Below are 21,821 nucleotides of genomic sequence, written 5' to 3' on the forward strand. Positions count from 1 at the left end.
TCAGGTTCTCCAGCGATACTACAGTGTCACCTGGTGGACAGGAGCAGTAGTTTTGTTCAATGATTTCCTGAGTAGTTTTAATGACGTGCGGTCGAATAACGCCCCACTTATTTTTGATACTTTATTGAACATCAAAATTGCAAACTCTCGACTGGTTAAGCGTGTTCGGGGGCCACGAAAAACACAAAACCAAATCAACTCCTCCATTTTCTGGGCCCCAGAACGGGCTTTACAAGTCGAGAGTTTGTAATTTTGGTGTTCAATAAAGTGTCAAAAATAAGCGGGGCGTTTTAAGACGGCACGACCTCAACCGTATTGGGCGTGCGCCCTCTGCTGTTACAATGCGATACTACATATCCAATAATTTCAAAATGGAGTGTTTTAACCACAAATTTGAGACCCAATGGCCTAAAAACAAAACCAAATCAAATCCTCCATTTTCGGGGCCCCTGAACGCGCTTTACGAGTCGTGCGTTTGTAATTTTGATGTTCAATAAAGTGGCAAAAATAAGAGGGACGTTTTAAGACTGCATGAACTCAACCGTATAGGGCGTGCGCTCTCTGCTGAATGAATATGCGGTGCTACATTTCGCGTGCAGGGGCCCCGAAAATGGAGGAGTTGATTTGTTTTTAGGCCATTGGGTTCCAAATTAGTGGACAAAACACTCCACTTAGAAATGAGTGGAAATGTAGTACCGCATATTTTCAGCAGATGGCGAACGTGCTACACGATTGAGGTCGTGTCGTCTTATAACGCCCTTCTTATTTTTGACACTTTATTGAACATCGAAATTACAAACTCTCGACTTGTAACGCGCGTTTAGGGACCACGAAAATGGAGGAGTTGATTTGGTTTTGTGTTTTTTATGCCATTGGGTTGCAAAATTGTGGTCAAAACACTCCACTTGGAAATTAGTGGAAATGTAGTACCGCATACACGCAGCAAAGGACGCGCGTCCTATATGGTTTTAGTCAGTTAATAGTTTGGTAATTCTCTAAATTACGTATTTTAAAATGTGACGCAAATAAAAAGGCACGTCATCAAATCTGCCAATATATATATATATATATTACCTACAAAAAACTTAATTGTATTAGTTTGAACGATCGTGTGAGCAATTTCACCACGGCAGATTCGACACTTTCAATATAGGTACAAAAAAGAACAACAGCTCAGCATCTTACACAGTTCACGTCGACATATTTGTGATAGTCATATTCGAATAAATTAGAGACAATTAAATGTTTTATGCTTTAAAATAATTTCAGAAATTTAAAGCAAAGAATCGCATAGACTATTTCTCTACAGCAGATTCATTCGACACATTTTTTATTCAAATTTTAATTTATTTTTTATTATTCAAACTCAACATTGTACACATCTTCCACGTAGACTGCTTTCTACAGACATATTCTCCAAAATTGGAATATATTAAAATTATTCCCAGCACCGCCAGCACAAACTTTCGTGGCCAATTTGATCGGATATGGCTTTTCGTCACTTCTCCTGCGTTCTGGCGGGGCGGCTTCAAAATCAAATTGACAACAAAGCTCATCAAGGATCATTTTTAAACCGCCTTGCTACATTAGAATCTGAGTTAACTCTTCTAATCTCAACGTCATAAAGCAACCGATCTTGTTTTTCTTTTCGTTTAGCTTGCATCAAATGGATCGACCGGCAAGGTTTGTAAACACTTCAAGTGAGGAAGTTGTTGGGCTATAAAACAGCCAACACATGTTGCACTTTTCGTTGCTGACAGGAAGACCACCAAGAGCATCAATTACTGCGACTCCACGAATATTGACGACGACGGTGGGTGAATTAGTTAAAGTGTCATCTTGGTCAAAGAACGTAGCGTAGACGTCTGTTGTTTATTTTCGTAAGGAGCCGGACGTTATAGCGTTTTCACGCATACCAATACAATCAAGAGTCAAAAAATAAAATCAACGAAAGAAAACTTTAAAATGACACAAAAAAATGTCACTGTTATATCTGGCCGGGATTGCAGTACAAAAATAAGGCTCTCACTTGTGGTTTTGTCTCTCTCATGTGGACAAAATGAGTAATTTTCAAATAGTGTTTCTCAAACGTTGAGCCAATATTTCACATAAATACGGCATGTTTATTAAATACAATGTAAACAAAATACTCTGAAAATGTGAAATATAGGCTGTTGAGTTGAACATTTTTTTTGTTCAGCTGTATGACTGGCAATAAAGAGACGGACAGAAATACTCAATTTAAAAAAGTTTATTTCGGAGAAGTCATTTTTATGGACGCTTGCTGAAGCACATTCCTGAACTTGGCACCGTTTAGTTTGTGAATGGATTATTAGGAACATTCATAACTGTCACCTGAAAGCCCAGCACCCCATACTAATTGTCAATCCTTTCTATCAGATGAAGACTTTGCCGATGTGAAACCCCCACCCAGCAAGAAGCTCAAATCACAAGAGCCAAGGAGCACATCAAGCCAAGATGCAACCCAGGAGAGCCACAAAAGCAGGTAAATCAGGACACAAACTGAACGACAAACGCAAAGCTTTCCGTTGTATAATTCCAAAATGTCTTCCAGAAAAGCCCTAGACGAAAAGCTGCTGACTCGAGATCTGGAAGCGGCAATTACTCTCTCCCTGCTCAATAACAGTAACACAGACAAGACAAAAGAAGCGTCTTCTGCTGGTCAAGGTAGGAGCAAGTGTGACTGTAAAAAGCCATTAAAAAAAAAAAAAAAAAACTCACATTGTGGTTACCAGCTGATGAGAACACAGACCCCACTTCACTGCGCCGCTCCAACTGCAGTGTGGACCCGTCACTTTTGGGTAAAAGCTTCATCTCATTTTTTTATTTATTAAAATAAAACAAACAAGTTGCTCAATTCAATTTTTCTTCAGGCTTGGATGAAATCTCCAAAGAGAAGCAAACGAGACGGCATCCTGACGATGACGACTATGAACCCAAACTGACGCCAGGTAGCCCCTCCGAACATCCTTTGTGATCGCATTGTTGTCTTAATACGATCGCCATTTCAGATTCAGAGAGCGAGGAGGACCTTAGTGATGACGAGGAGTTCACGGTGAACAAGAAGAGCCAGAAAAAGAAAGAGAGCGACCAGCTCAAGCCACACAAGCGTCCTGGCGGCAAAAAAGAAAGACAGCCGCCCAAGCTGAAAGCGCAACTCAAGACAGGTTCCATTTGTTTTCTAAGGAATGTCGACAACAACAAAAATGTGCAGCTGACACCCCTGAAAAAGATTTTATAATGCTGATAGATGCCAAAAGATGGCTGTTTTTAAAAAAAATACGTGGGAATAAGTTAACTTGACAGGCCCCACCTCTTGGTAACAGGCTAATTTTATCCCATGTCAGGTTGATTTTGTAATGTTTGGTTAAAAAAAAAAAAAAAAAAAAAGAAACTTGTCATTTAAGCATCTGCAGCGCCCCGTACGCCCACGCCAAGAAGCCCCCCGACGCTTCAACCTGCCGTGTCCAAACCACCAGTCTCAGTCAGCCCAGCACAAGGCAGGATTCCTAAATGGAACCCACCAGGTAATCGCCATGAGTCCAAGCATGAATGAGGGGGGAAAAAAAAAAAAAAAAAGTCACTTGTATAGCATTTTCTACCTCCGCTTCACACTACGACCTCATCTACCTACTGATGACATACCAGTTCGGAATTTTCTGCTTCACCCCACAGGTCAAGTTGGAAAAAGTCCGCCTTCATCCCAGAGTCCCGCCGACAGGTCTCCCGGTCAGGGCCTTCGTCTCGGACTGTCCCGATGCGTCCGAGTCAAGCCGCTGCACCCCAGCAGCACCGGCACCTAACCACAGGACGAATGACAAGTTTCATTTTTAAAATGCATGTAAATATTCAGACAAGAAATATTGCTTTCCTATTTTGTTTTGTGGGTACATTAAGTGAAAATAAAAGTCAAGTTTAAGTCACATTGCCATTTAATCGGTATAAAATAAAATACATATAGTGTAAGTGGAAGACATTCTTTTCATCAGCAACGGACAATCGTCGACTAAAAGTGTATTCTCCAGCAGCAAAGTATTGGGGCCTCATCAAAATATAATTAAGTGGGACTTCAATTAAAGGTTGAAGCTGTTTGAGGGATTCACAGTACAAGAATGGCGCCCTCTGTTGGTCACCGATATGATCAATCCAATAGCTTGTGATGGAAGCATTCTTAATTATTCAGGTCCAATCATCTTGGTGTCCTTTTTATTTGCTTTGTATTGTTGGTGATTTCACGGCGGGTAGAAAATAAGAAGCTTATTTCATTGGTCAAGCCCGAGTTAGCGCAGCCAAAGCGTGACGCCGACAAAGTCCATCAAGTGTTCAAAAAAGGTTCCGTTGGGCTCTCATGAGTGAGCCGAAACAAAAGCGTCCCATTTGCTCTGCCACGCGGCCATTCCGGCGTCTTTGAGCGTCGCCGGCAGCGAGCTGAACCTGCGGGGCCACAATGAAGCCGATGTTACCCGATATCTGACTGACCGCCCGCCCTCGATTCGATGTCAGCGCGCCTCACCTGAGGGAGTTGAGCGCCAGTTCCTTCAGCGTGCCCACGTTGGCCTGCATGCCGCCGATGCCCACGAAGGCCTCGTAGAAGTCGTAGGACAAGCCCGACGTGCCGAACATGGACGGGTCGTCCGAGCTGATCACCATCGGTTGGCCCTCCGACATCAGCACCGCTGCCGGGTGGTTGCGCATGTCCGACACCAGCTTCAAGACCTGCTGGACGTGTTTGCAAAGCTCGTTAGAACTGAGACATGGACATGAGATTATTAGACGCAAATAACTTGTTTTTTTTCCCCTCCTAATCATTTTTTGTCTATTTAGCTTACAGTTGAACTTGTTTTAAGGAAATTGAGATTTGGAGACAAAAACACAATCTTGAATTTTATGACATTTTAAAATTTGTGACTAAATTAGAAAACAATATTTGAAGGCTTTTGTACTGGACCTGGTTGGAGATGGGGCACACCTCCATCGCCACCTTCCTCACCCTTGCCATCTCCTTGGCGAGTGGGTGGCGCGCCAAGGCGTAGCCGTGCCCGATGCGGCTGGTGTTGAACAGCAGGGCATCCAGAAGATTTTCATCGGCTTCCGTGCCTTCTTTGTCTTCACAGTGTCAAAGGGAACGGTAAAAGTCGCGTAGGAAGAAGAATTCAGTCACAACACGGAAGTTAATATTGAAACGATCTCAAGCACCCTACTGGTTTCTCCTGCGTGAAAAAAGTAAGGCAGTGTGACGCCCATCCGGGCCGGCAGCTCCAGCACGTCCCGGAAATACCAAAGTGGCCTGCCGTTGTCCTCCCTGCCCACCTGCCATACGAGACCAGAGTTACCAACTGTGTGGCGTCGCGACGGCGGGAAAGCTCAACTGATACCAGGTCAAATCCCGCCACCACGTCTGGGAAGTCCCGCCGCAGCGCTACAGTCTCCTCCACGGCCGCCTTCACCTCGGATGCGCTGGATGACCTGGGAGCGGTGGACGGTTTGAGTGGTGATCGATAGTGATGAAGGCATTCGGGCACGGGCGTACCGGTGCACGGCTACGATGAGGCGAGCGCCCAGGAAGTCCGGATGATCGGCCACAAACTTCCTGGTGACGTCTTGAAAAGTTCTCAGCGTCCACATCTTGTCGTGGATGGTTCCATCCAGCTCGTATGTCTGGAAGGAAATGTGAAAAAAAAAAAACAATAGGTCGTCCTGCTCAGCTCTCAGCAATTGAACAAAAGTAATGCTTTGACAACTACGGAATTGTGCAAAAGCTAGTTTTGTAGCATCCATAGCCGGAATATTTTTGGCGCACCCAACGCTAGGACATGACATGGCAGGACACTGCGAATTAGCCACGAATTCTGAGACAGACGAGCAAAGACAGACCTTGGACAGACCGCTGCGCAGCTCCAGATACATGACGTTGTCTCGGTGCAGCTCGTACAGGCCCTGCTTGAAGCAATCCCTCAGGACGGGGGCGTGGCTAACCAGCCCGGCAGTGGCAATGAAGGCGCGCTCGAACTTGTCCCAGACGGCGTCCTGGTCCGGGTACGCGCCTTCCGGGTCGTCCGTGACCAGCGAGAGTTGCCGCATCAAGCTTGATAGCGATCTGAGTTTAGTGGGCCGCTTTAGCAAAGGGGAGACGTGCGCGGGCGGGCTGATACCTGTTGTCAAAGCCGTCGGCGTTGCCCATCTTGGCTCGGAGCGTGCTGAGAAGCTGCCAGTAGAAGCAGTCCCAGCGCGGGTACGGCCGCCGCGCAGAGAAGACGAAACGCACCGAGTTGTCCCACGTGAAGCAGATGTAACAGTTTGGTCGGTACGTCACGTTCTTCACCAGCCACTCGACGCTCGCAAGGGAGCTGGTGTGGATGTGCAGGGCGCCGCCTGCGGGTGACAATGCTCGTCCCTCAGCATCCACACGGGCAATATTTAGCATCACAGCGTGAGAGTGCGTGCTTCTCTTTTCATTTACGGAATAACCATTCAAGAACACAATAACAATCGTGCGCATGCTTGTTTCTCAGCATTGCGCGGTCACCTTTGGGCATGTCCTGCAGCAGCTTGAAGATGGGACTGTCGCGTATGAGGCTCTTGGCCTTGAAGAAGTGGACGGCGGGCGGGAAGGGCTTGGCCTCCATCTCTCGCTCCTTCAGCCGCCGAAGCTTGTCGTCCAATCGCAGCTCGCCCGGCGTGAGCGCCATGCCGCCGCCCGTCTGCTTGGACGCCTCCAGGCGCATCAGCAGGTCTCGCTGGCTGGGGTCAGGCATCCCCGCCACAGCTGCCCACAACCACAGGAGGGTCAGCACCGCCAGAGGGAAGGAGGCGGACATGCCCAAAGGTGCCACAGGGGGGCGCTGTTCACCTTCGAGACAGAAGAGTTAAAAGACGAGAGACAACATAATTTGAGCTGTAATTTGCAGCTTGTCTGAACTGCACTGAGCATTTTGATATTGATAGTTACCTTGACAACCACATTGATACTAAAAGCAAACATCCCAAAACGAAAACATTCTAACCTAATGCAAATGTAGTGAAAAAAATTCAACAATTTTAGCCTTTCCAAATCACATAAAAAAATTTTAAATAACAGTTAAATCAAAAATCTACCATAATTGAAAAAATATATTTTTTTGTTTATGAAAAACTGAAACTTTCAATTTTTGATGAACACATGCCGTTTGTGTAATTTTAAGTTGCACTGGTTTTCACACCCTAGCAGATTTTTTAAGATGCGTGGCGAATTCAATTCAATAGGATTTTTATTATTTTTTTTTAAACAATATTTATCTAAGTCGTATTTCTCCCAAAAAAAACAAACAAAAAAAACCAGCCATCATTTAACGAATTCAGCCAGGTACGTCAACTTCCGAGCATTACCGGTATATTGAGATTTCTTTTATAGAGGAAATTGTGTTGCCTGTTTCAATATTTGTTCTTAAAAGTGCATCACGTCAAACTAAATGAGGAACATGAAATCACCCGACATCTTCCGTCATTTACACAGCAGTACAAAAACAAGGAAAAAGGACAAAACTGACTAAAACACAACTTAGAACAAGTCAAAGTACTTACAAAAGGTGGTGTGTTCACTCCGTCGTCCTCGTCTGCCCGCAAGACTGTGCATGTTTCGTCCCTGCCGAACGAGTCAGCACAACACTGGCCGCAACGGGATTATTGAGGCATTTTTGTCTGACAAATAGCATGTGATTAACTAACAAGCAGTGCGTGTGTGTTGGTGGGTGGATGCGTGTGCGTGCGTGTGCGTGTGAGCACTGTGAGGACACACGTGATGCGGAGCGATCACCACTCAAATATTTTATTATCATATTGTACGTTCACAGCACATGACATACATAATTTAGACGGGCAAGCTCATATTCAGACAATGTTCCGTCTAAGGTGAAAGAATAAATTAACTCTTGAAATATTCTAACTTACTTCATGGAGGTCACAATCCAGCAAGTAACCCCGGCCCCTGCTGCCATGTAATGGCGTTCCTTCATGCGCAGAGGAATACATCGATAACACATCATACACACACGCACGCACACAATAATAATAACAACAGGAATGTGGCCAAAATCAATAGAACATGGAAAGAATACAGAAAAAAGGGGGCGGGGCTTCTCAGTCCATGAACTTGCGGTTGGGGTTGGCGCCGAAAAGGGCCACTCGGATGTCGGGCATCATCTAGGGACATTGCGACACACAAAGGGGCAACACAACAATCAGACAAAAGACGGATTGTTTGCGAGCGCGAATGAAAAATCGATCATGTGGCCAAATTGAAAACCACAATGGAGGAAAAACAGCTTGACAAAAAACATGTAAAACAAGACAATTTTTTTTATAGTCTGTGTTATTCCCAATATTTTTGGGGGAAATTATTTCATAGATTTTTTGCATAGATCCAAAGAAAACCTATTTTTGTTGTTTTAAAATATTTGGTGATTAATGGCCTTTATTGGGCGGTGAGTTTCCCTCATGACACACCGTGTATTAGTCATTATTTGCAGCAAGGTTGCGTGAATGTGAAAGGCTTATTGTTCAACTTTAAATTCAATGAAACGGAATGGCTGATAAATGTTATTAGAAGCTTACGGAGGCTGTTTAGTGTCTGTGAGGAACATTTTTTTTTTGGTCTGCTCGCAGAAAGTAACTCCGTACTTTTTCCAAATCGAATCAAGACTCATTTTATTGATTAATTCCCGGACCTCAATTGAACCATCAACGCTGCTAAAAAAATGAACAGTGAGTGCATTCATTGAACGAGCAACGGGGACAAGGAAAGCTGTTCAAAAGGAGGACAACTGTGTATAAATTCATTTTAATAACTAATATGATTTCTTAGTAGCCCCAAAAATGTTTCAATATTAGATACCATAATTGATATTTAATGTCATTTTTTGACGCATAAAAATGTGTATAGCTCATGATCTTCATTCTTTCCTTGATCAATTGATTTTCTGATCTGATTTCTTTATCTAAGTGCAGAAATAAATACATCTTGTTTGTTAATATAAAGCGGTGTGTTGTCACCTGCTGAGCCAAGAGGTCCAGTCGGCTCTCCAGGGTGTTGGCCACTTTGATCTTGCCGTCTCTGTTGTAGAGTTCGATACCTCCGGAGCTGTCAAAGCGCTCACTTTGTCATTTGCGTTTCAAGTGCAAATTCCCAAAAAGTGGGTGGGCGGCACTCACAGGTCGGGAGCGAGGAAGTTGTCCTGGTCGATGCGGACCTCCAGGTTGTTCTTCACGGCAGCCTTGTAGACGGGCATGTTCCTCTGGATGGACGCCTGCAAGTGGAGAGGCGCGACGGCGTGATCGGGTCAAGCGAATCTCCAGAAAGGAACGATAATGACGACAAAGACTCACTTGCACCAACTGGACGTCTTGCTTGCGACATCGAATGGTCACTTTGGGTTCCAGCAGCTGATACAAACCCTGGAGAAGGAATGAGAGGAAAGTGAAAGAGTGCCTTTAAGGGGCGTGGCCTAGTGAGTGTCATCAAGAGCTGGGGTCGGAGTGATGTAATGTGCGTGGCGTTTGAATGTGATTTTGCTGCACGCTGACTGCAATGAAATAAAGACATTATTGTTCGTGGTAATCGTGTGAGGGATCCTGACCTGCAGGACCAAGCCGTCGATCAGCGCGGAGTACCTGGCCGGGTCTCGCGCCACGTTGGCGAGCCGCTGACGGGCCTCATTGATCATATCCTGAAAGGAAAGAAATCACTTAAAAAATAAAAAACTCAACGTCATTGACGAGCGTGCAACTTACAGAGATCATGTCGTCGCGCGCCTTGAGGACCTTGAGGCGGGCCTGGTTCATCAGGTTGGACATTTGGCTGTTCAACAGACAAATGACACACACGTTGGCACACTTTAGCGCCTTTAAGTGGCCGTTGTTGTGCGCGCGGACAGCGGAGGGAGCCGACAGGTCACACAGGAGGCCACTGCGCCGCATACGACAACTAAACGCAATCACGGGGAACGCAGGGCACGCGCCACTCACATTTTCTTCTGCTGCTCAATTTGCTTCTCCTTCTTCTCGTAGTACTCCATGATCTTCAGACGCTGAGTTTGCACCAGGCGGCCCTTCTCAATGTTGAACTCCTCCTCAGCCTGCAGGGGGAAACGCAAAACCGACTGTATGAATGTTTGAAATTTCTGTAATGCTACAAGAGACAGGTATTCATTAATGTTTATTTTTATGGTTGATGTATTAATCATCAGTCTTTGACACTTTATAAGTATAAGTATGAAGTTATTGAGTCATCGTGATCATCACACCTTAGCGTCGATCTCCTCTGCTTTCTCGTTGGCCTCCTGCTCGATGAAAGCCATCATGTGCTTGATCTGTGGACATGAAGGAGGAAAACTTTGGCAAATTGCTATTTTATTTATGGTTTTATAACAAAGTGTTTGCGCTAATAACTAGAACGTTTTGTGACATGATGCTGTGAAGCAGCTGGTTTTCAGATCTGTGAGGAATTCTTGCACCTTTCAGTCACAAATCATGAGTGTCACCTTCGACTGCAATCATCAGTTTTAAAATTCAACATTTATTGACACATTTTCATTCACCACAGCAGTTCCTCATACGGTGTCTGTCATGTGATTGTCACGTGATCACTGGTCAGGATGACTCCAACTGTTCACGTTTCGCTTTGACACGAACGCCCAACACCAGCCCCAATAAATAAATCAATAAAAATAATTAAAACGACCATGATCTTACATATTTTAACATTAACCTCGCGGAGTATCTCAATGTCATGAGCAGGATGCTAGCGGTTTCTGGCGAGCCTAATGGCAGCGTCAGCCAAGCAAATCGACGAATAACATCGTTCGTTCCTACGGCAAAAATATATAGATTTTTTTCCAAAATATATAGATATTTAAAATAAAAAGTCTTGGTTACCTGCTTCTGAACGTCGGCATCGCTAAGCGCCATGGTCGCTGCTGCTGCTCGCTAGCTCGGGCCTGTCATGAATCGTACACACAAATGTCAGCAACATTTCATTGCAACGCAACATTCCAACAAAACTCTCGCGTGCTAATCGACAACATTTTAATTCACCCGAAAAATGTGCACACGACGACGAATGAGCAAATCCTGGCGGTCGTGAGTCGTAAGAGACGTCTTCAATTCAGATTGAGGGTCAGCTGACTGGCCAGAACACGTGATGTTTACTTCCCGCTTTGTGGCCAATCAGGCGCGAGGGTGACGCGGACGTAGAGAGTGACGTTTATACTCGTCACTGAACGAAATAAATCCTAAAAATGCATAAAAACTGGTTAATTGTGTTAAATTAAATATATACAAATTAAAAAAATAAAACTGTAAACAATATATTGCATCTATGTATTAGCACGTTAAAATATATATTTTAACATTTTAATCACACTTGTCAATGGATGTTGAGTCTAAATGTTACAACGGATTTATATTACATCATGTGATGTCTCATATTAACTCACCAATCAAATATTAATTGTTACTGTTTACACTCAGGTTAAAGTCTGATTAAGGACTCAAAATATTTTTTCCCACCTGCGGAGTCACCCATGGCAGATCCACGGCCAAGTGTTATGTCATGGTCATGGAGTTGGAGGGAAGGGCGGGTGAGAGAGGGAGCGAGAGCTTGAACATTGTGTTATTTGTGCAGCTGATACCTAGCGTGCATGTCTGCCTGCCTGTTGCTTGCCTCGTGTGACTTTGCGTCTTAATTCACACTGCACTCTGCTCTCCAAACGAATTTGCCATCTCGCAGTTCACCAGCAACAACCAGGTATGCTCAGGGTTTCGTGTGGACAGAAATGTTTGAGTCCTTGAGTCAAGGATATGCCTTTCGTTTTCATTCAAATGAATGCTGTGCGTGTGGACATGCAAAGGGTAACAAAGGTCACCCTGGGTCATTTCAGCGAAGTGAAGGGCAGACGGTAACCTTGCACTTGAATGAGCGTGTCAGTCACTTTTATCATTGTAATATGAAGCGAGTGGTTTGTACATTTGAGTCATGTCCCTTTATGGCCGGGATGGGGCTAGTGGGAATCCAATTAAAGTAAAGTTAAGGAGGATCACAAAGCGTGCGTACGCGGGGATTAACGTGTGTGTGGCTAACTTCAATGATTGATGATGGGATTGACGACCAAACCGTGGGGTCAGTAAACTCTGTGTTCAGAAGAAGTACAACAACAGGTATTTTGGAGAATGAGATTGGGTTTTTATATATAGGAAACAAACCAAGTTGTTAACCAAAACAGAAGCACATACCAACAAATTATTGGGTGGCATTTTAGAGCAGTGAGGGTGACCATCTTGCCTTACGTTGTGACGTTGTAAAATAAGTGATGGTAATTCCATTACAAGCGTGATGTTTATTTTGCGCCGATGCTAAGCAAACACGAGTCAACGTGTGTCAAATAGAGACAGCGGGCACGGATCGCCGCGTGTATTCTGGGCACGGGCCGGCCGGCTGGCTGGTGAATACTTTCCACAATGGGCGGCGGAGTCGCGACACGCGGGGTGAGGAGAAGTCACCTTCGTGTGTCACGCTTGAGGCACGCACACGCTGGAAACTAGTAAAATGCAGAAATGTCTGAAAATAATAAAATTGGTCAATCATTTTCCAGGACGAGTGACATGAGGTAGTTCACTACTGACCTCAATCTGTTGTGTCCCAGCAGTCGCCATTCTGGAGGGCAAGGCCGCAGGCGAGACCGCCGCGCCAGCACTGAGCCCCGAACCCTGGCAGAGCGAGAGCTTGCTGGCCGAGTCCTGGTCCACCATGGGCGATGTGGACCCCGAGGACGCCAAGAGCCTGGACGACAGCGACAATGGCGCTGCGGCGGAGAACCACTCCTCCAACTCCGACATGGTGCACCTGGAGGAGGAGGAAGAGGAAGAGGAGGAGCTTCAGACCAGCGTGTTGGACCTCCAGTCTCCAGAGAGTGAGGAGCTCGTGGTGTCATCGGAGGAGCCTCAGGCGGAGTTCATACAAATGCTGCCCCCCATGGCGTTGCCCCCGCTGCCCGTCTTCCGGCTGGAGCCGCCCTCAACCACTTCCACGCCCACGCCCTCCGCCACAGCCGCAGAGGAGCCCCCGCACGCCACTTCGGGCCTCCTCCCGCCCTCGTCCATCCTCCCTCCGGTGGTCGCCCAGGACATCCCCTCCGAGGAGCGGTCCAAAGCGGGGGGTCCCGCTGATCTGCCCGTGCTGCTGTGCGGGGGCGCCGCTTTAGTGGCTGTGGTAGGCGTGATGGCGTACGGCGCAGTGGCTTACTGCAGGAAGTAAAAAAAAAAAAAAAAAAAAAGACTCTGGCTGTGTTCTGAATCATTCACTCATTCCTGACTGCCTAATTATGATATAGTGAGTTTTATATAGTGGACCTGACACCCACATCACTCACCTGGCTAGGACAATCCTTTTAAAGCCACTCAAAATCAGGGGTGCGACAGTAAATTTTAAACACGGCTAACTAGAGTGGACAAAAATATCATCACATGCACGTTATTGTGTTTGATTATACAAAATCCATTTTCATTCTCAGTGAAAGTTAGAATGCTTGATTATATTATATTATATTATTGAGTGTGAATTTGAGCAACACGACACAATGGCAAAGTATGTAGTGGCGATTCCGAACGCAGCCTCTTTTCTTTTGTCTTCACTATTCCACTTGACAATTCAGCAATTTGACACACGTGGCCATTCATTGTGGTTTGACGGTTGTTTTTGTGCTACCTCAGCTCACAGCAGAGCTCATGGCCTTGACAGTAACAAACAGAGAATAGAAATGATTTCTAATGTTTTGGTGCCTTTGTGCCTCTCCATCATCCAACTTCCAAATATGGAAGCATCTACATACTGTGTCAATGCTGAGTCACTCAAAGTCCTTTGTACTAGAAATTCATGTTATTAATTGGTGTCTTTAGATATGACTTTTTTGGGGAGTTAAGAGCAGTCGTTTTTTTGCTTTCACTTGCGAGCTAACAAATAGGACCCTAGTTGTTACGTAACGGTGCATGAAGCAATGGATATTTTTTTATAAAGTACAATTATTCAGAGTGACATTTTCCTTATTAAAAAAAACATTACAAAAAGTTTGGTTGTGTTTTTTGGAGAGGACGTAACGTATGAATGACATTTTCATTCATTTCAATGTGGAAAGATGATTCGAGTTGCAAGCTTGGTCCGAGATTGAATTAATCTTGTATCTCAAGGCACCATTAGATTTTCTCCTGAATAGGTCTTGAACAGAAGTAAACGTGACACGTGTAGCTCTTTCCTGCCAGCTGCTGGCCACTCTGGCACATTACAGCCTTTAAGCAAACACCCCAGGAACCTGCTGCTCAACCTTCCCATAAGAAATGAAAAGGCAATGCTGCTTTTTTTTCACGAGCGTGCGTGACTTTCTGAGATTGGCTCAGCGACACTTCTTTATTTTCACACTGGGTGACAGTAAAAATATTAAAGAAGAACAATGGGTTGGACTGTGCGGTCATGCAAGCAGCTATTGAATGAAGAAGAGGAAGGAACGCACTCGCTTCTTTGTTTGTACTGATAGGGGTGGAAAAAACACCAGAAAATATGCCACAGCGCACGCATACACACATACACACTTTTTTAATTCTATCTTTTTATTCCCCATAAAAATGACCTGATAGCCTAATAAGTAAGCATCTCACATACTACAACTTAAAGTATGGAAATTCCCTCCACTTTCACAGGAATGATGAGCACTATTCTGTGAACTCTCTCCTGTGTTTGACACTTTGCGGGTGTCCCTAATCAAGTGTCCGACAACTTGCCCCAAAAGATAACAACATGACGCCAAAACACCTGTGTGCAGTCGTCACGCTTCAGCGGCCGTCTGACATGTTGCGGTCGCTTATTTATGGAGGCGTACCCCCCCCCCCTAGAAACATAACAACCCCCCCACCCCAAATGGAAAGCGGGAAAGGTGTATTGGGAGCAAAGCTTTGTGGTTCTTTGTGTAATCAGGCGTAGCAGGAAACACTCACACACATTTGCATGCCTGCACAAACACAAGTGAGCGAGGCAAGGTGTGGGAGAACAATAAGACGACATTGTAATGAGTAAACACAATATCACATGCCGTCTCACCTGCGGCTTTCCCTCTTTCCCATAATCACTTTTAATCTTTTTTTTTTTTATTCACGGTTATGGCTCGTGTGCACACTTAACGGGCCCGAAAGGGGAACTTGAGGAGCAAGTCGGTTGATATTTAAAACGCGGCGCAGGAGATAAATGGACTTCTCAAAAGAGGAAAAAAAAGAAAAGGTGTTTATTTGAAGAGGGCGCACACTGTTGTGTGTTTGCCACATTGGATTGTGTTAACTATTAACCTTCAATGGGCAGCACGCATATCACGCTTGAGTTTTGGCAACACGCCAGACTAGTGGACAGTTGGCGGACAACGCAACACATGGCGATAGAATACATTTGAATTGAGTTCAGGTGGGACTTTTGATCAGAATTTAAAGTGAAGGAAAACAGTTGGAGTCTTAACTGATATTAAGAGAGTAAACAAATGACAATGTAAAAAACACATTTGTAAATTTGTACTACAAAAAATAAAAAGAAAATGTAACAAAGGTATTGGAACGACAAGGCCAATTTTTTGTTTTTGTTGGAGGAGACTATATATATATATATAAATAAATATTAAATAATAAGTAAATGCAGTAATATTAAGAATGGATTTTCACTCCACCTGCTGTGTTGTGGTTTTTATTCCCAGGCAAGCAGCAGTGGTTGAGGTTGACATGCAAATATCGGGGCAGCGATTGTGAACAACTAAGCACAACAGACAAAATGCTTCCAATCAATTTGCAGGCTCAGATTCCGAGCAAGATTCATTGTTTTGTTTTCTTTTAATCTCAATACTGCCATATCTACTGTATCTGTGCCTCCCAAACACACACACACGCACACGCACACGCACACAAAAAGAGAAGTGTATCACGGCTACATTACATTGTGACGTTAACGCATTTAAATTACGCGTCCTCTGACTATTTATGCCAGTGGACAGGTAGCGGAAAATGTTTCCTACCTGTCCAAGGATCGCATCAACTGATGAGGGCAGAAAACTCCTCGCCCGAGGGCCACACTCACTCCTACAAGATGGTAAGTGCACACATTAGTCAACAATTCGCTTGTCATCAACGAGACAAGTTCATACATTTCATCCAACCATATGATTACGCTGCAGCACTGCTGGGACAACGACATCAATCAACACTTCCAGGATGCCATCGACGTCATTCAGCAGCATTCCACTCATCCCTACTACGACTCAGGTATCCCATCAAAGCAGGCGTACATTTCGGATTTCATTGACTCATATTTTAGGATGGTTTTGAGTGAGTTATGTGCCCTCAGAGTATGCGTACTACGACACCCTGGCCGCGCAGCAGTGTCAGATCTCCTACTGCCTGGTCGGTCCCCACCCTGACGTGCCGACCCCCACATACGACTGGCACGATTCCAGTGCAGTAAGTCATCATTAAATTATATATATATATATATATATATATATATATATATATATATATATACACACACACAAACATATAATTGTTGCTACAATAGCAGATGCGGTCCCAGGTGTGCCAGGTGTTGCCCGAATTCTCCTCAAACCAAAGTGAACCATCTCAATTCTACCCGTCTCAACGCCTCGCTCCATCACAGAGGAACAGCAGAGGTAACGCACATGGCTGCGCACCAGTTTGATCCCCATATAAAGAAAAAAAAACAACGACACCACAAAAGGCCTCATTTTAAAATTTTAAATATCGCTCTGAAAGTGGAAAATTGTTACCCATTGGATACATTTTTCATCCACCTGATTTTTGTACGTGATACATACTGCATACATTTTAAATACACAAAAATATATAATACATTTCAACAATTTCATTTTTTTAATTATCTCCCCGTTTTCTCCACCTTCTCTATAATCAATGACTTAAATAGGACACGTTAAAAAATATTTATTTGCGAGTCAAATAAACCTAACCACAGGAGGGGTCTTATGTTTTGCGATCTATTGAAACCTTTTTATTTTATTTTTATTTCTCATCATATTTCTTTAAAGCGAGTGAAGCGTGTGTGCAAGGCAGGCAAGTGGTGTAGAATTAAAAATTAAAATCAAAATTAAAAATGGGCGTTATGTATGTCCTGTTGTCGTTTCATTTTCAATCTGTTGGCCGCAACGCAGGTCGCAAGAAGCTGCGTCTGTACGAATACCTCCACGAGGCCCTCCACGATCCCGACATGGGCGACTCCATCCAGTGGAGCGACAGCGAAAGCGGCACCTTCCACTTCGTGTCCAAGAACAAGGAGCGTCTGGCCGAGTGCTGGGGGCAGCGCAAGGGCAACCGCAAGACAATGACCTACCAAAAGATGGCGCGGGCGTTGCGCAACTACAGCCGCACGGGCGAGATCGTCAAGGTGCGCCGCAAGCTCACCTACCAGTTCAACCCCGACGTCTTGCACAGGTTGGGCTCGGGGCGGGCCCCGAGCGGGACGCCGCCAAGCCGGCCCGCCGTGCAAAGCTACTGTGGCCTGGCGGCACCCGACTGGCAGAGCTGGTACGGAAAATGCCCGGCGCAGGACTATGAGCATGCTGCCGATTTCAACACACTTTGTTGAAACATTTCACAGACTCGATGGCATTCCTACTTTCTGCAAATGTAACCTACCAAATCCTTCATTTTAATTCGTTTCATGACCAAGTCTGTCAAATTGAACGCAAATAATCTGTAACAGCGCCCAAAACACCATCATATTTTTGTTACATTATTCTAATAAAAAAAATATTGCTGTATATAAAAATTGTAAAAAAAAATGAAATGAAAAAAAAAAGTGCCTAATTTAATCGGCTGTTTTGAGTTCAAAATGAGCATCTTCTGCATGCTCCGTGCAAGTGTCTTCATTTTGTATCTGAGCTTTTGTCTCATTCAATAAACGGCTCAAAGTGAATTAACGACTGCGTCTCTTCTTTTTTCACTTCACTCAAGCTCGCGTGTTGTTAAACGTTTGGTTCGCCACACCACGCAAAATATGACTTGTCAAGGGTACAGGGACTGAATTTGACACTGACTTTAGGGGATGAATTTTCCCAAAATCTGAAGGGATTTTTGAGAATGGGAAAAGCAGCCCTACAATGGCAAATTCATTTAAGCCTCGGAATGCTAACGGCCAAAGAAAGTAACTTTATTACAACAAGGCCGTTGCGACTTTCTCGACACATCCTGTGAGGAAAAATATGGCCGCAAGTGTGTTTTTCCTGAGAGAGTGGCGGTGGGGTCCAGACGCGGCCTTATCGGCCCCAGAGGGGAGGATGTGGTCAGCTCTGGGGGGGCTTTTGTTGACGGCTTACTAGCTGCTACTGCTGCTGGCGTTGTTGCGGCATGGAGCCCATTGTCAGCGGCGGGGCTCACAAACCTTCACTCCCTTTGGGGGAGGTATAAGAACAGCACCCTGACGTACTTTTTGGACGTTATTCGCATCGACGTGACGAGCAGCGATGGTAATGAGCAATGAGCAATATCTCACTCGCAGAATATCAAATACTGACTATTTACGACTCCTTCAGAATTCTTACCAGGAGGCTCAGTCTGACTTGGAGGTGATTTTAGAATTCTTAGAAGAGTACCACAGACAAACCGCGGAAAACAACGGTAAAAGGATCGCCAATGTTACTTTTTTTTGGGGGGTAAGGTAGTATTTGATGTGATGTTGCATTTGACAGCAGGTGTGCAGGAGGATGCAACCAGTGTGGCAAACGACACTTGGGAGCAATACTGGAAGCCTCGTGAACCGCCTGTGAGCATTAAAACTATTCTTAAATGATTATCCTCATTTTGAATCGTGAATAATTGTGCAATAGTTTCAGTTTCTTTTTCATGATACGGTACATTATCTTTGCTCTAGTTTGCTACAGCACTCCGCCACTGTCATTTTGTCTGTGCTAGAGCATCCCAGGTGGCCCTGAGGCGGCGCCATGCGAGCCCTCGGCTGCCTCCGTGACCACGAGACAATTAAGCAAACATCAGGCCTCGCCGGCGGGCAGCGGTGAGTTCTCCTTTTTTTCTCTCACCTTCTACAGTTATTGTCACGGGAGCTTGCCGGCTCAGAGCAAAGAGATCATAAACAATGCAAGCATCTTTTTTACATATTTATTAGATAACCACAGTGTTTGTGGCAACCGTTTTGCTCGCTTACCCGCTAATTATTTTCTGGGAATTGCTGCTTTTGAGGAAATGATTAACAGTAAGTGGTGTGGCACAGATGTGGGTTTGTTACACTGTCAGGAATATATTGTCAGTGAAACGTGACGCCCTCCAATTCTGGCTTTCACCCTCCAGCATATTTGCATTGGCAAATGTTACAGACTAGAAAGCCTCTGATAAACACCCCAAAAAATGTTTGGGATCACGAATGAACAAATCACAAATAAGAAGCATTGTTGTTAAATGACAGTTTCAAATTACCCTAAAATGGCCACCTCACCAACCCGTCGTTTCAGGCATGGGTTCTTGAGACTTGCAACTGGGTACAGTGGCAGAATTGAAGGCTTCAAATTACACTGCTAAGCTCGACACACAAAAAACGGACTCAAATTTGTCTCGATTTAGCATCCTAAATAGATAGACACTAAATTATATTAGATCTAATTTGGTAAATACATTTTCAAAAAGCGCTTGAAAAAAAAAATACAGATTATTCTGCCTGTTAACTCATTCGCTACCAGCCGAGTTAAAAAAAAAATAAAAAAAGGATCTTTGACGTCTTTAGCCGACAATGGCAGTGAATGAGTTAATAAAAAAATGTATCATGCATAAAACAATAATATTTTATAATAAGCAGCTCAATGGCCTTCAATTATTTGCGTGTTTTTGCTATTCGCGGACCGACCTGCTCTTTATTCTCCGCGAATAGCGGGGTCGACTGTAAAATATGCGGTTCAAAAAATAGCTTTCCTTTAATCAACCCTTTTGGTGGAAATTGACATGTACTACCACATTTAAAACTTTTGTGAGATTTTATGAGCTAAAAATGAAAAATACAAGACACTGACCAAATATTCTGTCGTGCAGGTCGGAAGCTTCGTCTTTTTCACTTCCTCTTCGAGATGCTGGAGGACCCCGCCATGGCCCACTGCGTGTCGTGGGTGCCGTCATCCTCAGGCGTCTTCCGCTTTTCCGCCCACAACAAGGACCAGTTGGCGGCGCTGTGGGGCCAGAGGAAGGGCAACAAGCGGCCCATGACGTACCAGAAGATGTCTCGTGCCCTGAGGAACTATGCCCGCTCCGGCGAGATCGTCAAGGTGAAGAAGAAGCTCACGTATCAGTTCAGCGAGCACACCCTGATGCTGCTGCACAACCGTCACCGTGGAGATCTGTAACGCAAACCAGAGCTGAACATTCACTGGAGTTTATATCGTCCCCGGGCTGTTAAATATCAAGTCTACTTTGTAAGTGTCATGTCCAATAAAAAGAAAAACCACAAGGTGTCACTAGAGTCCATCTAACCACCATTAAAGAGCCCCTGCCTCACCCCAGCCCGCCCCGCCCTTCTTCAGTGCGCTTGTGACCTCATGGCTAAATCACCCCTGTGATGTGAACTCTCAGTGCATTGCCGACAATACCAAATGGTTTTGAGCTCTGTGCAGCCCCGTGCCCACATGACACCCGCCCCCTAAGCCCAGCATTTAATGCAGGAGCCCACCGCCGCGGTTATAAATGGGCCAACGGGGGGCAGCGAGTGTCTGTTACCAAGAAAGGCCACATGCCATTAACTTAATAAGTGCATATTGAGTTTGAATTGCTGTTTGTTTATGTGGAAATGTCATCATTGCTTGCTAAAATTAGACGTGCATACATTTGGTCCCAGTTTAAGTGAGGTAGTTTCACACTGACAATTTTATTTAGCACGCTTTGAGTGTCTTGTTTGAAAAGTTGCAATGGATTACATAATTCCCTGTTTTTTCATATCAGATACACGTCCAACGTCAAGCAGGTTTCTAAGTTGGGGCGGCAATGCCCGCGCCCACGCATCTCCCTGTGGTTGACTGTTGTCAGAGGACAGTATTGCCACCAGATTCACCTGATACCTGGCATGCGGCGTGGGGCTATAGTGCGTCAGCTCAAATGTTCCCTTTATCGTAAATCCACTGTTTCGCCGACTGAGTTGGACAAGTGAGTGTGGGGCGGGGATGGTCATTAAAGCAATATGGCAACACCATCAGTTTCTCCGTCTCTCAGACACAGCCTCCTCACAGCTAGTAACTTTTAAGCATATAATCTGCAGAAATAATTACAATTGCCGCAAATAGGACCCTGGTCTTGTGCTGCGGGGGCGGGTCAGCCTGGGCACTGTAGTTTATTTTCAGTCGGTCCCGCATACGCCATCCTTTGGCTATAAATAATCTCTCAAGCCTGCACTGAAAGTAATCCCTGACAATACACCTAAAAGGGTCATTTGGGGTGCATGTGAAGAAAACAGACCCGAGTGTTGACTAAAATGTTTTGGTGCGAATGCTGAGAATGTTTGCTTTGATCTTTTCTGAGAGAAACCAATATCAAGTCTCTTGGAAAGACACACAACTGTCAGTCAAATGAGTGGACTGGTTTCTCTTTGAATAGCATGAAAACGTATGTCGGAACTTTTGAGAGGTAGTGGAACGAGCTCCACATTATCTTCGCACCGCCTTGCTACCTTCAGTCCAAAAAGCTGGCATGGCAGCAGTGATGCTCACTGTGGGCCAGACAAGAGC

General features: G+C 44.8%; 6 protein-coding genes across 10 annotated transcripts; 4 read left to right on the forward strand and 2 right to left on the reverse strand.

The window, feature by feature from the left end:
* The first annotated feature begins 1,498 nt into the window (after positions 1 to 1,498).
* On the forward strand, positions 1,499 to 4,072 carry rad51ap1 (RAD51 associated protein 1). Of its 2 annotated transcripts, none has more exons than XM_088288456.1 (9): positions 1,499 to 1,683; positions 1,761 to 1,813; positions 2,401 to 2,506; positions 2,576 to 2,688; positions 2,757 to 2,822; positions 2,895 to 2,972; positions 3,033 to 3,188; positions 3,438 to 3,548; positions 3,697 to 4,072. In XM_088288456.1, the coding sequence occupies exons 1-9, from the start codon at positions 1,667 to 1,669 to the stop codon at positions 3,822 to 3,824; spliced, it is 828 nt and encodes a 275-aa protein (XP_088144582.1). In that variant the 5' UTR covers positions 1,499 to 1,666; the 3' UTR covers positions 3,825 to 4,072. The 2 variants fall into 2 exon arrangements, with proteins under 2 accessions (XP_088144582.1, XP_088144581.1); XM_088288455.1 differs by having other exon boundaries at positions 3,429 to 3,548; positions 3,697 to 4,058.
* Positions 3,630 to 7,744, reverse strand: ada2b (adenosine deaminase 2b). The gene is made up of 10 exons (XM_088288450.1): positions 7,582 to 7,744; positions 6,548 to 6,871; positions 6,174 to 6,393; positions 5,896 to 6,106; positions 5,552 to 5,679; positions 5,397 to 5,487; positions 5,223 to 5,331; positions 4,970 to 5,127; positions 4,535 to 4,737; positions 3,630 to 4,455 (listed from the first exon to the last, which is right to left on the reverse strand). Exons 1-10 carry the CDS (start codon positions 7,631 to 7,633, stop codon positions 4,368 to 4,370), a joined length of 1,584 nt encoding a protein of 527 aa, XP_088144576.1. The 5' UTR covers positions 7,634 to 7,744; the 3' UTR covers positions 3,630 to 4,367.
* Positions 7,745 to 7,809: 65 nt separating this feature from the next.
* On the reverse strand, positions 7,810 to 11,250 carry atp6v1e1b (ATPase H+ transporting V1 subunit E1b). Its single transcript, XM_088288457.1, has 10 exons — positions 11,089 to 11,250; positions 10,930 to 10,991; positions 10,299 to 10,364; positions 10,021 to 10,130; positions 9,787 to 9,853; positions 9,633 to 9,722; positions 9,382 to 9,450; positions 9,208 to 9,302; positions 9,049 to 9,136; positions 7,810 to 8,199 (listed from the first exon to the last, which is right to left on the reverse strand). Exons 2-10 carry the CDS (start codon positions 10,960 to 10,962, stop codon positions 8,137 to 8,139), a joined length of 681 nt encoding a protein of 226 aa, XP_088144583.1. The 5' UTR covers positions 10,963 to 10,991; positions 11,089 to 11,250; the 3' UTR covers positions 7,810 to 8,136.
* A 1,487-nt stretch (positions 11,251 to 12,737) lies between these two features.
* LOC148341172 (uncharacterized) lies at positions 12,738 to 15,575 on the forward strand. Its single transcript, XM_088288461.1, has one exon. It carries the CDS (start codon positions 12,800 to 12,802, stop codon positions 13,304 to 13,306), a length of 507 nt encoding a protein of 168 aa, XP_088144587.1. The 5' UTR covers positions 12,738 to 12,799; the 3' UTR covers positions 13,307 to 15,575.
* Positions 15,576 to 16,077: 502 nt separating this feature from the next.
* Positions 16,078 to 17,893, forward strand: spic (Spi-C transcription factor (Spi-1/PU.1 related)). 2 transcript variants are annotated; one of them, XM_088288451.1, is made up of 5 exons: positions 16,078 to 16,165; positions 16,251 to 16,338; positions 16,421 to 16,533; positions 16,631 to 16,742; positions 17,259 to 17,893. In XM_088288451.1, the coding sequence occupies exons 1-5, from the start codon at positions 16,115 to 16,117 to the stop codon at positions 17,690 to 17,692; spliced, it is 798 nt and encodes a 265-aa protein (XP_088144577.1). In that variant the 5' UTR covers positions 16,078 to 16,114; the 3' UTR covers positions 17,693 to 17,893. The 2 variants fall into 2 exon arrangements, with proteins under 2 accessions (XP_088144577.1, XP_088144578.1); XM_088288452.1 differs by having other exon boundaries at positions 16,103 to 16,165; positions 16,634 to 16,742.
* Positions 17,894 to 18,424: 531 nt separating this feature from the next.
* On the forward strand, positions 18,425 to 20,520 carry spi2 (Spi-2 proto-oncogene). 3 transcript variants are annotated; one of them, XM_088288459.1, is made up of 5 exons: positions 18,425 to 18,572; positions 18,639 to 18,723; positions 18,795 to 18,868; positions 19,018 to 19,117; positions 20,143 to 20,520. In XM_088288459.1, exons 1-5 carry the CDS (start codon positions 18,570 to 18,572, stop codon positions 20,448 to 20,450), a joined length of 570 nt encoding a protein of 189 aa, XP_088144585.1. In that variant the 5' UTR covers positions 18,425 to 18,569; the 3' UTR covers positions 20,451 to 20,520. The 3 variants fall into 3 exon arrangements, with proteins under 3 accessions (XP_088144585.1, XP_088144586.1, XP_088144584.1); XM_088288460.1 differs by having other exon boundaries at positions 18,798 to 18,868; XM_088288458.1 differs by having other exon boundaries at positions 18,552 to 18,723.
* The last annotated feature ends 1,301 nt before the right edge of the window (positions 20,521 to 21,821 follow it).

The sequence above is a fragment of the Idiotropiscis lumnitzeri genome, chromosome 2 (assembly GCF_059441095.1).
Source record: "Idiotropiscis lumnitzeri isolate Australia: NSW breed Sydney's pygmy pipehorse chromosome 2, RoL_Ilum_1.0, whole genome shotgun sequence".
NCBI classification, from domain to species: Eukaryota; Metazoa; Chordata; class Actinopteri; order Syngnathiformes; family Syngnathidae; genus Idiotropiscis; species Idiotropiscis lumnitzeri.

Coding starts and splice junctions, on each gene's coding strand:
- spic (XM_088288451.1), top strand. CDS start 16,115: ATGAGGGCAGAAAACTCCTCGCCCGAGGGCCACACTCACTCCTACAAG. Junction 16,339..16,420: donor TCATCCCTACTACGACTCAG/GTATCCCATCAA, acceptor ATGTGCCCTCAG/AGTATGCGTACTACGACACC. Junction 16,534..16,630: donor ACTGGCACGATTCCAGTGCA/GTAAGTCATCAT, acceptor TTGCTACAATAG/CAGATGCGGTCCCAGGTGTG.
- ada2b (XM_088288450.1), bottom strand. CDS start 7,633: ATGCACAGTCTTGCGGGCAGACGAGGACGACGGAGTGAACACACCACC. Junction 6,107..6,173: donor GCCGACGGCTTTGACAACAG/GTATCAGCCCGC, acceptor ATCGCTATCAAG/CTTGATGCGGCAACTCTCGC. Junction 5,488..5,551: donor CTCATCGTAGCCGTGCACCG/GTACGCCCGTGC, acceptor CACCGCTCCCAG/GTCATCCAGCGCATCCGAGG.
- atp6v1e1b (XM_088288457.1), bottom strand. CDS start 10,962: ATGGCGCTTAGCGATGCCGACGTTCAGAAGCAG. Junction 10,365..10,929: donor ATGCCGACGTTCAGAAGCAG/GTAACCAAGACT, acceptor TCATGTCCACAG/ATCAAGCACATGATGGCTTT. Junction 9,854..10,020: donor ATTGAGCAGCAGAAGAAAAT/GTGAGTGGCGCG, acceptor TCTGTTGAACAG/CCAAATGTCCAACCTGATGA.
- rad51ap1 (XM_088288455.1), top strand. Junction 1,814..2,400: donor CACGAATATTGACGACGACG/GTGGGTGAATTA, acceptor CCTTTCTATCAG/ATGAAGACTTTGCCGATGTG. Junction 2,507..2,575: donor CAGGAGAGCCACAAAAGCAG/GTAAATCAGGAC, acceptor AATGTCTTCCAG/AAAAGCCCTAGACGAAAAGC.
- spi2 (XM_088288458.1), top strand. CDS start 18,570: ATGGTAATGAGCAATGAGCAATATCTCACTCGCAGAATATCAAATACT. Junction 18,869..19,017: donor GGAAGCCTCGTGAACCGCCT/GTGAGCATTAAA, acceptor TGTCTGTGCTAG/AGCATCCCAGGTGGCCCTGA. Junction 19,118..20,142: donor GGCCTCGCCGGCGGGCAGCG/GTGAGTTCTCCT, acceptor TCTGTCGTGCAG/GTCGGAAGCTTCGTCTTTTT.
- LOC148341172 (XM_088288461.1), top strand. CDS start 12,800: ATGGGCGATGTGGACCCCGAGGACGCCAAGAGCCTGGACGACAGCGAC.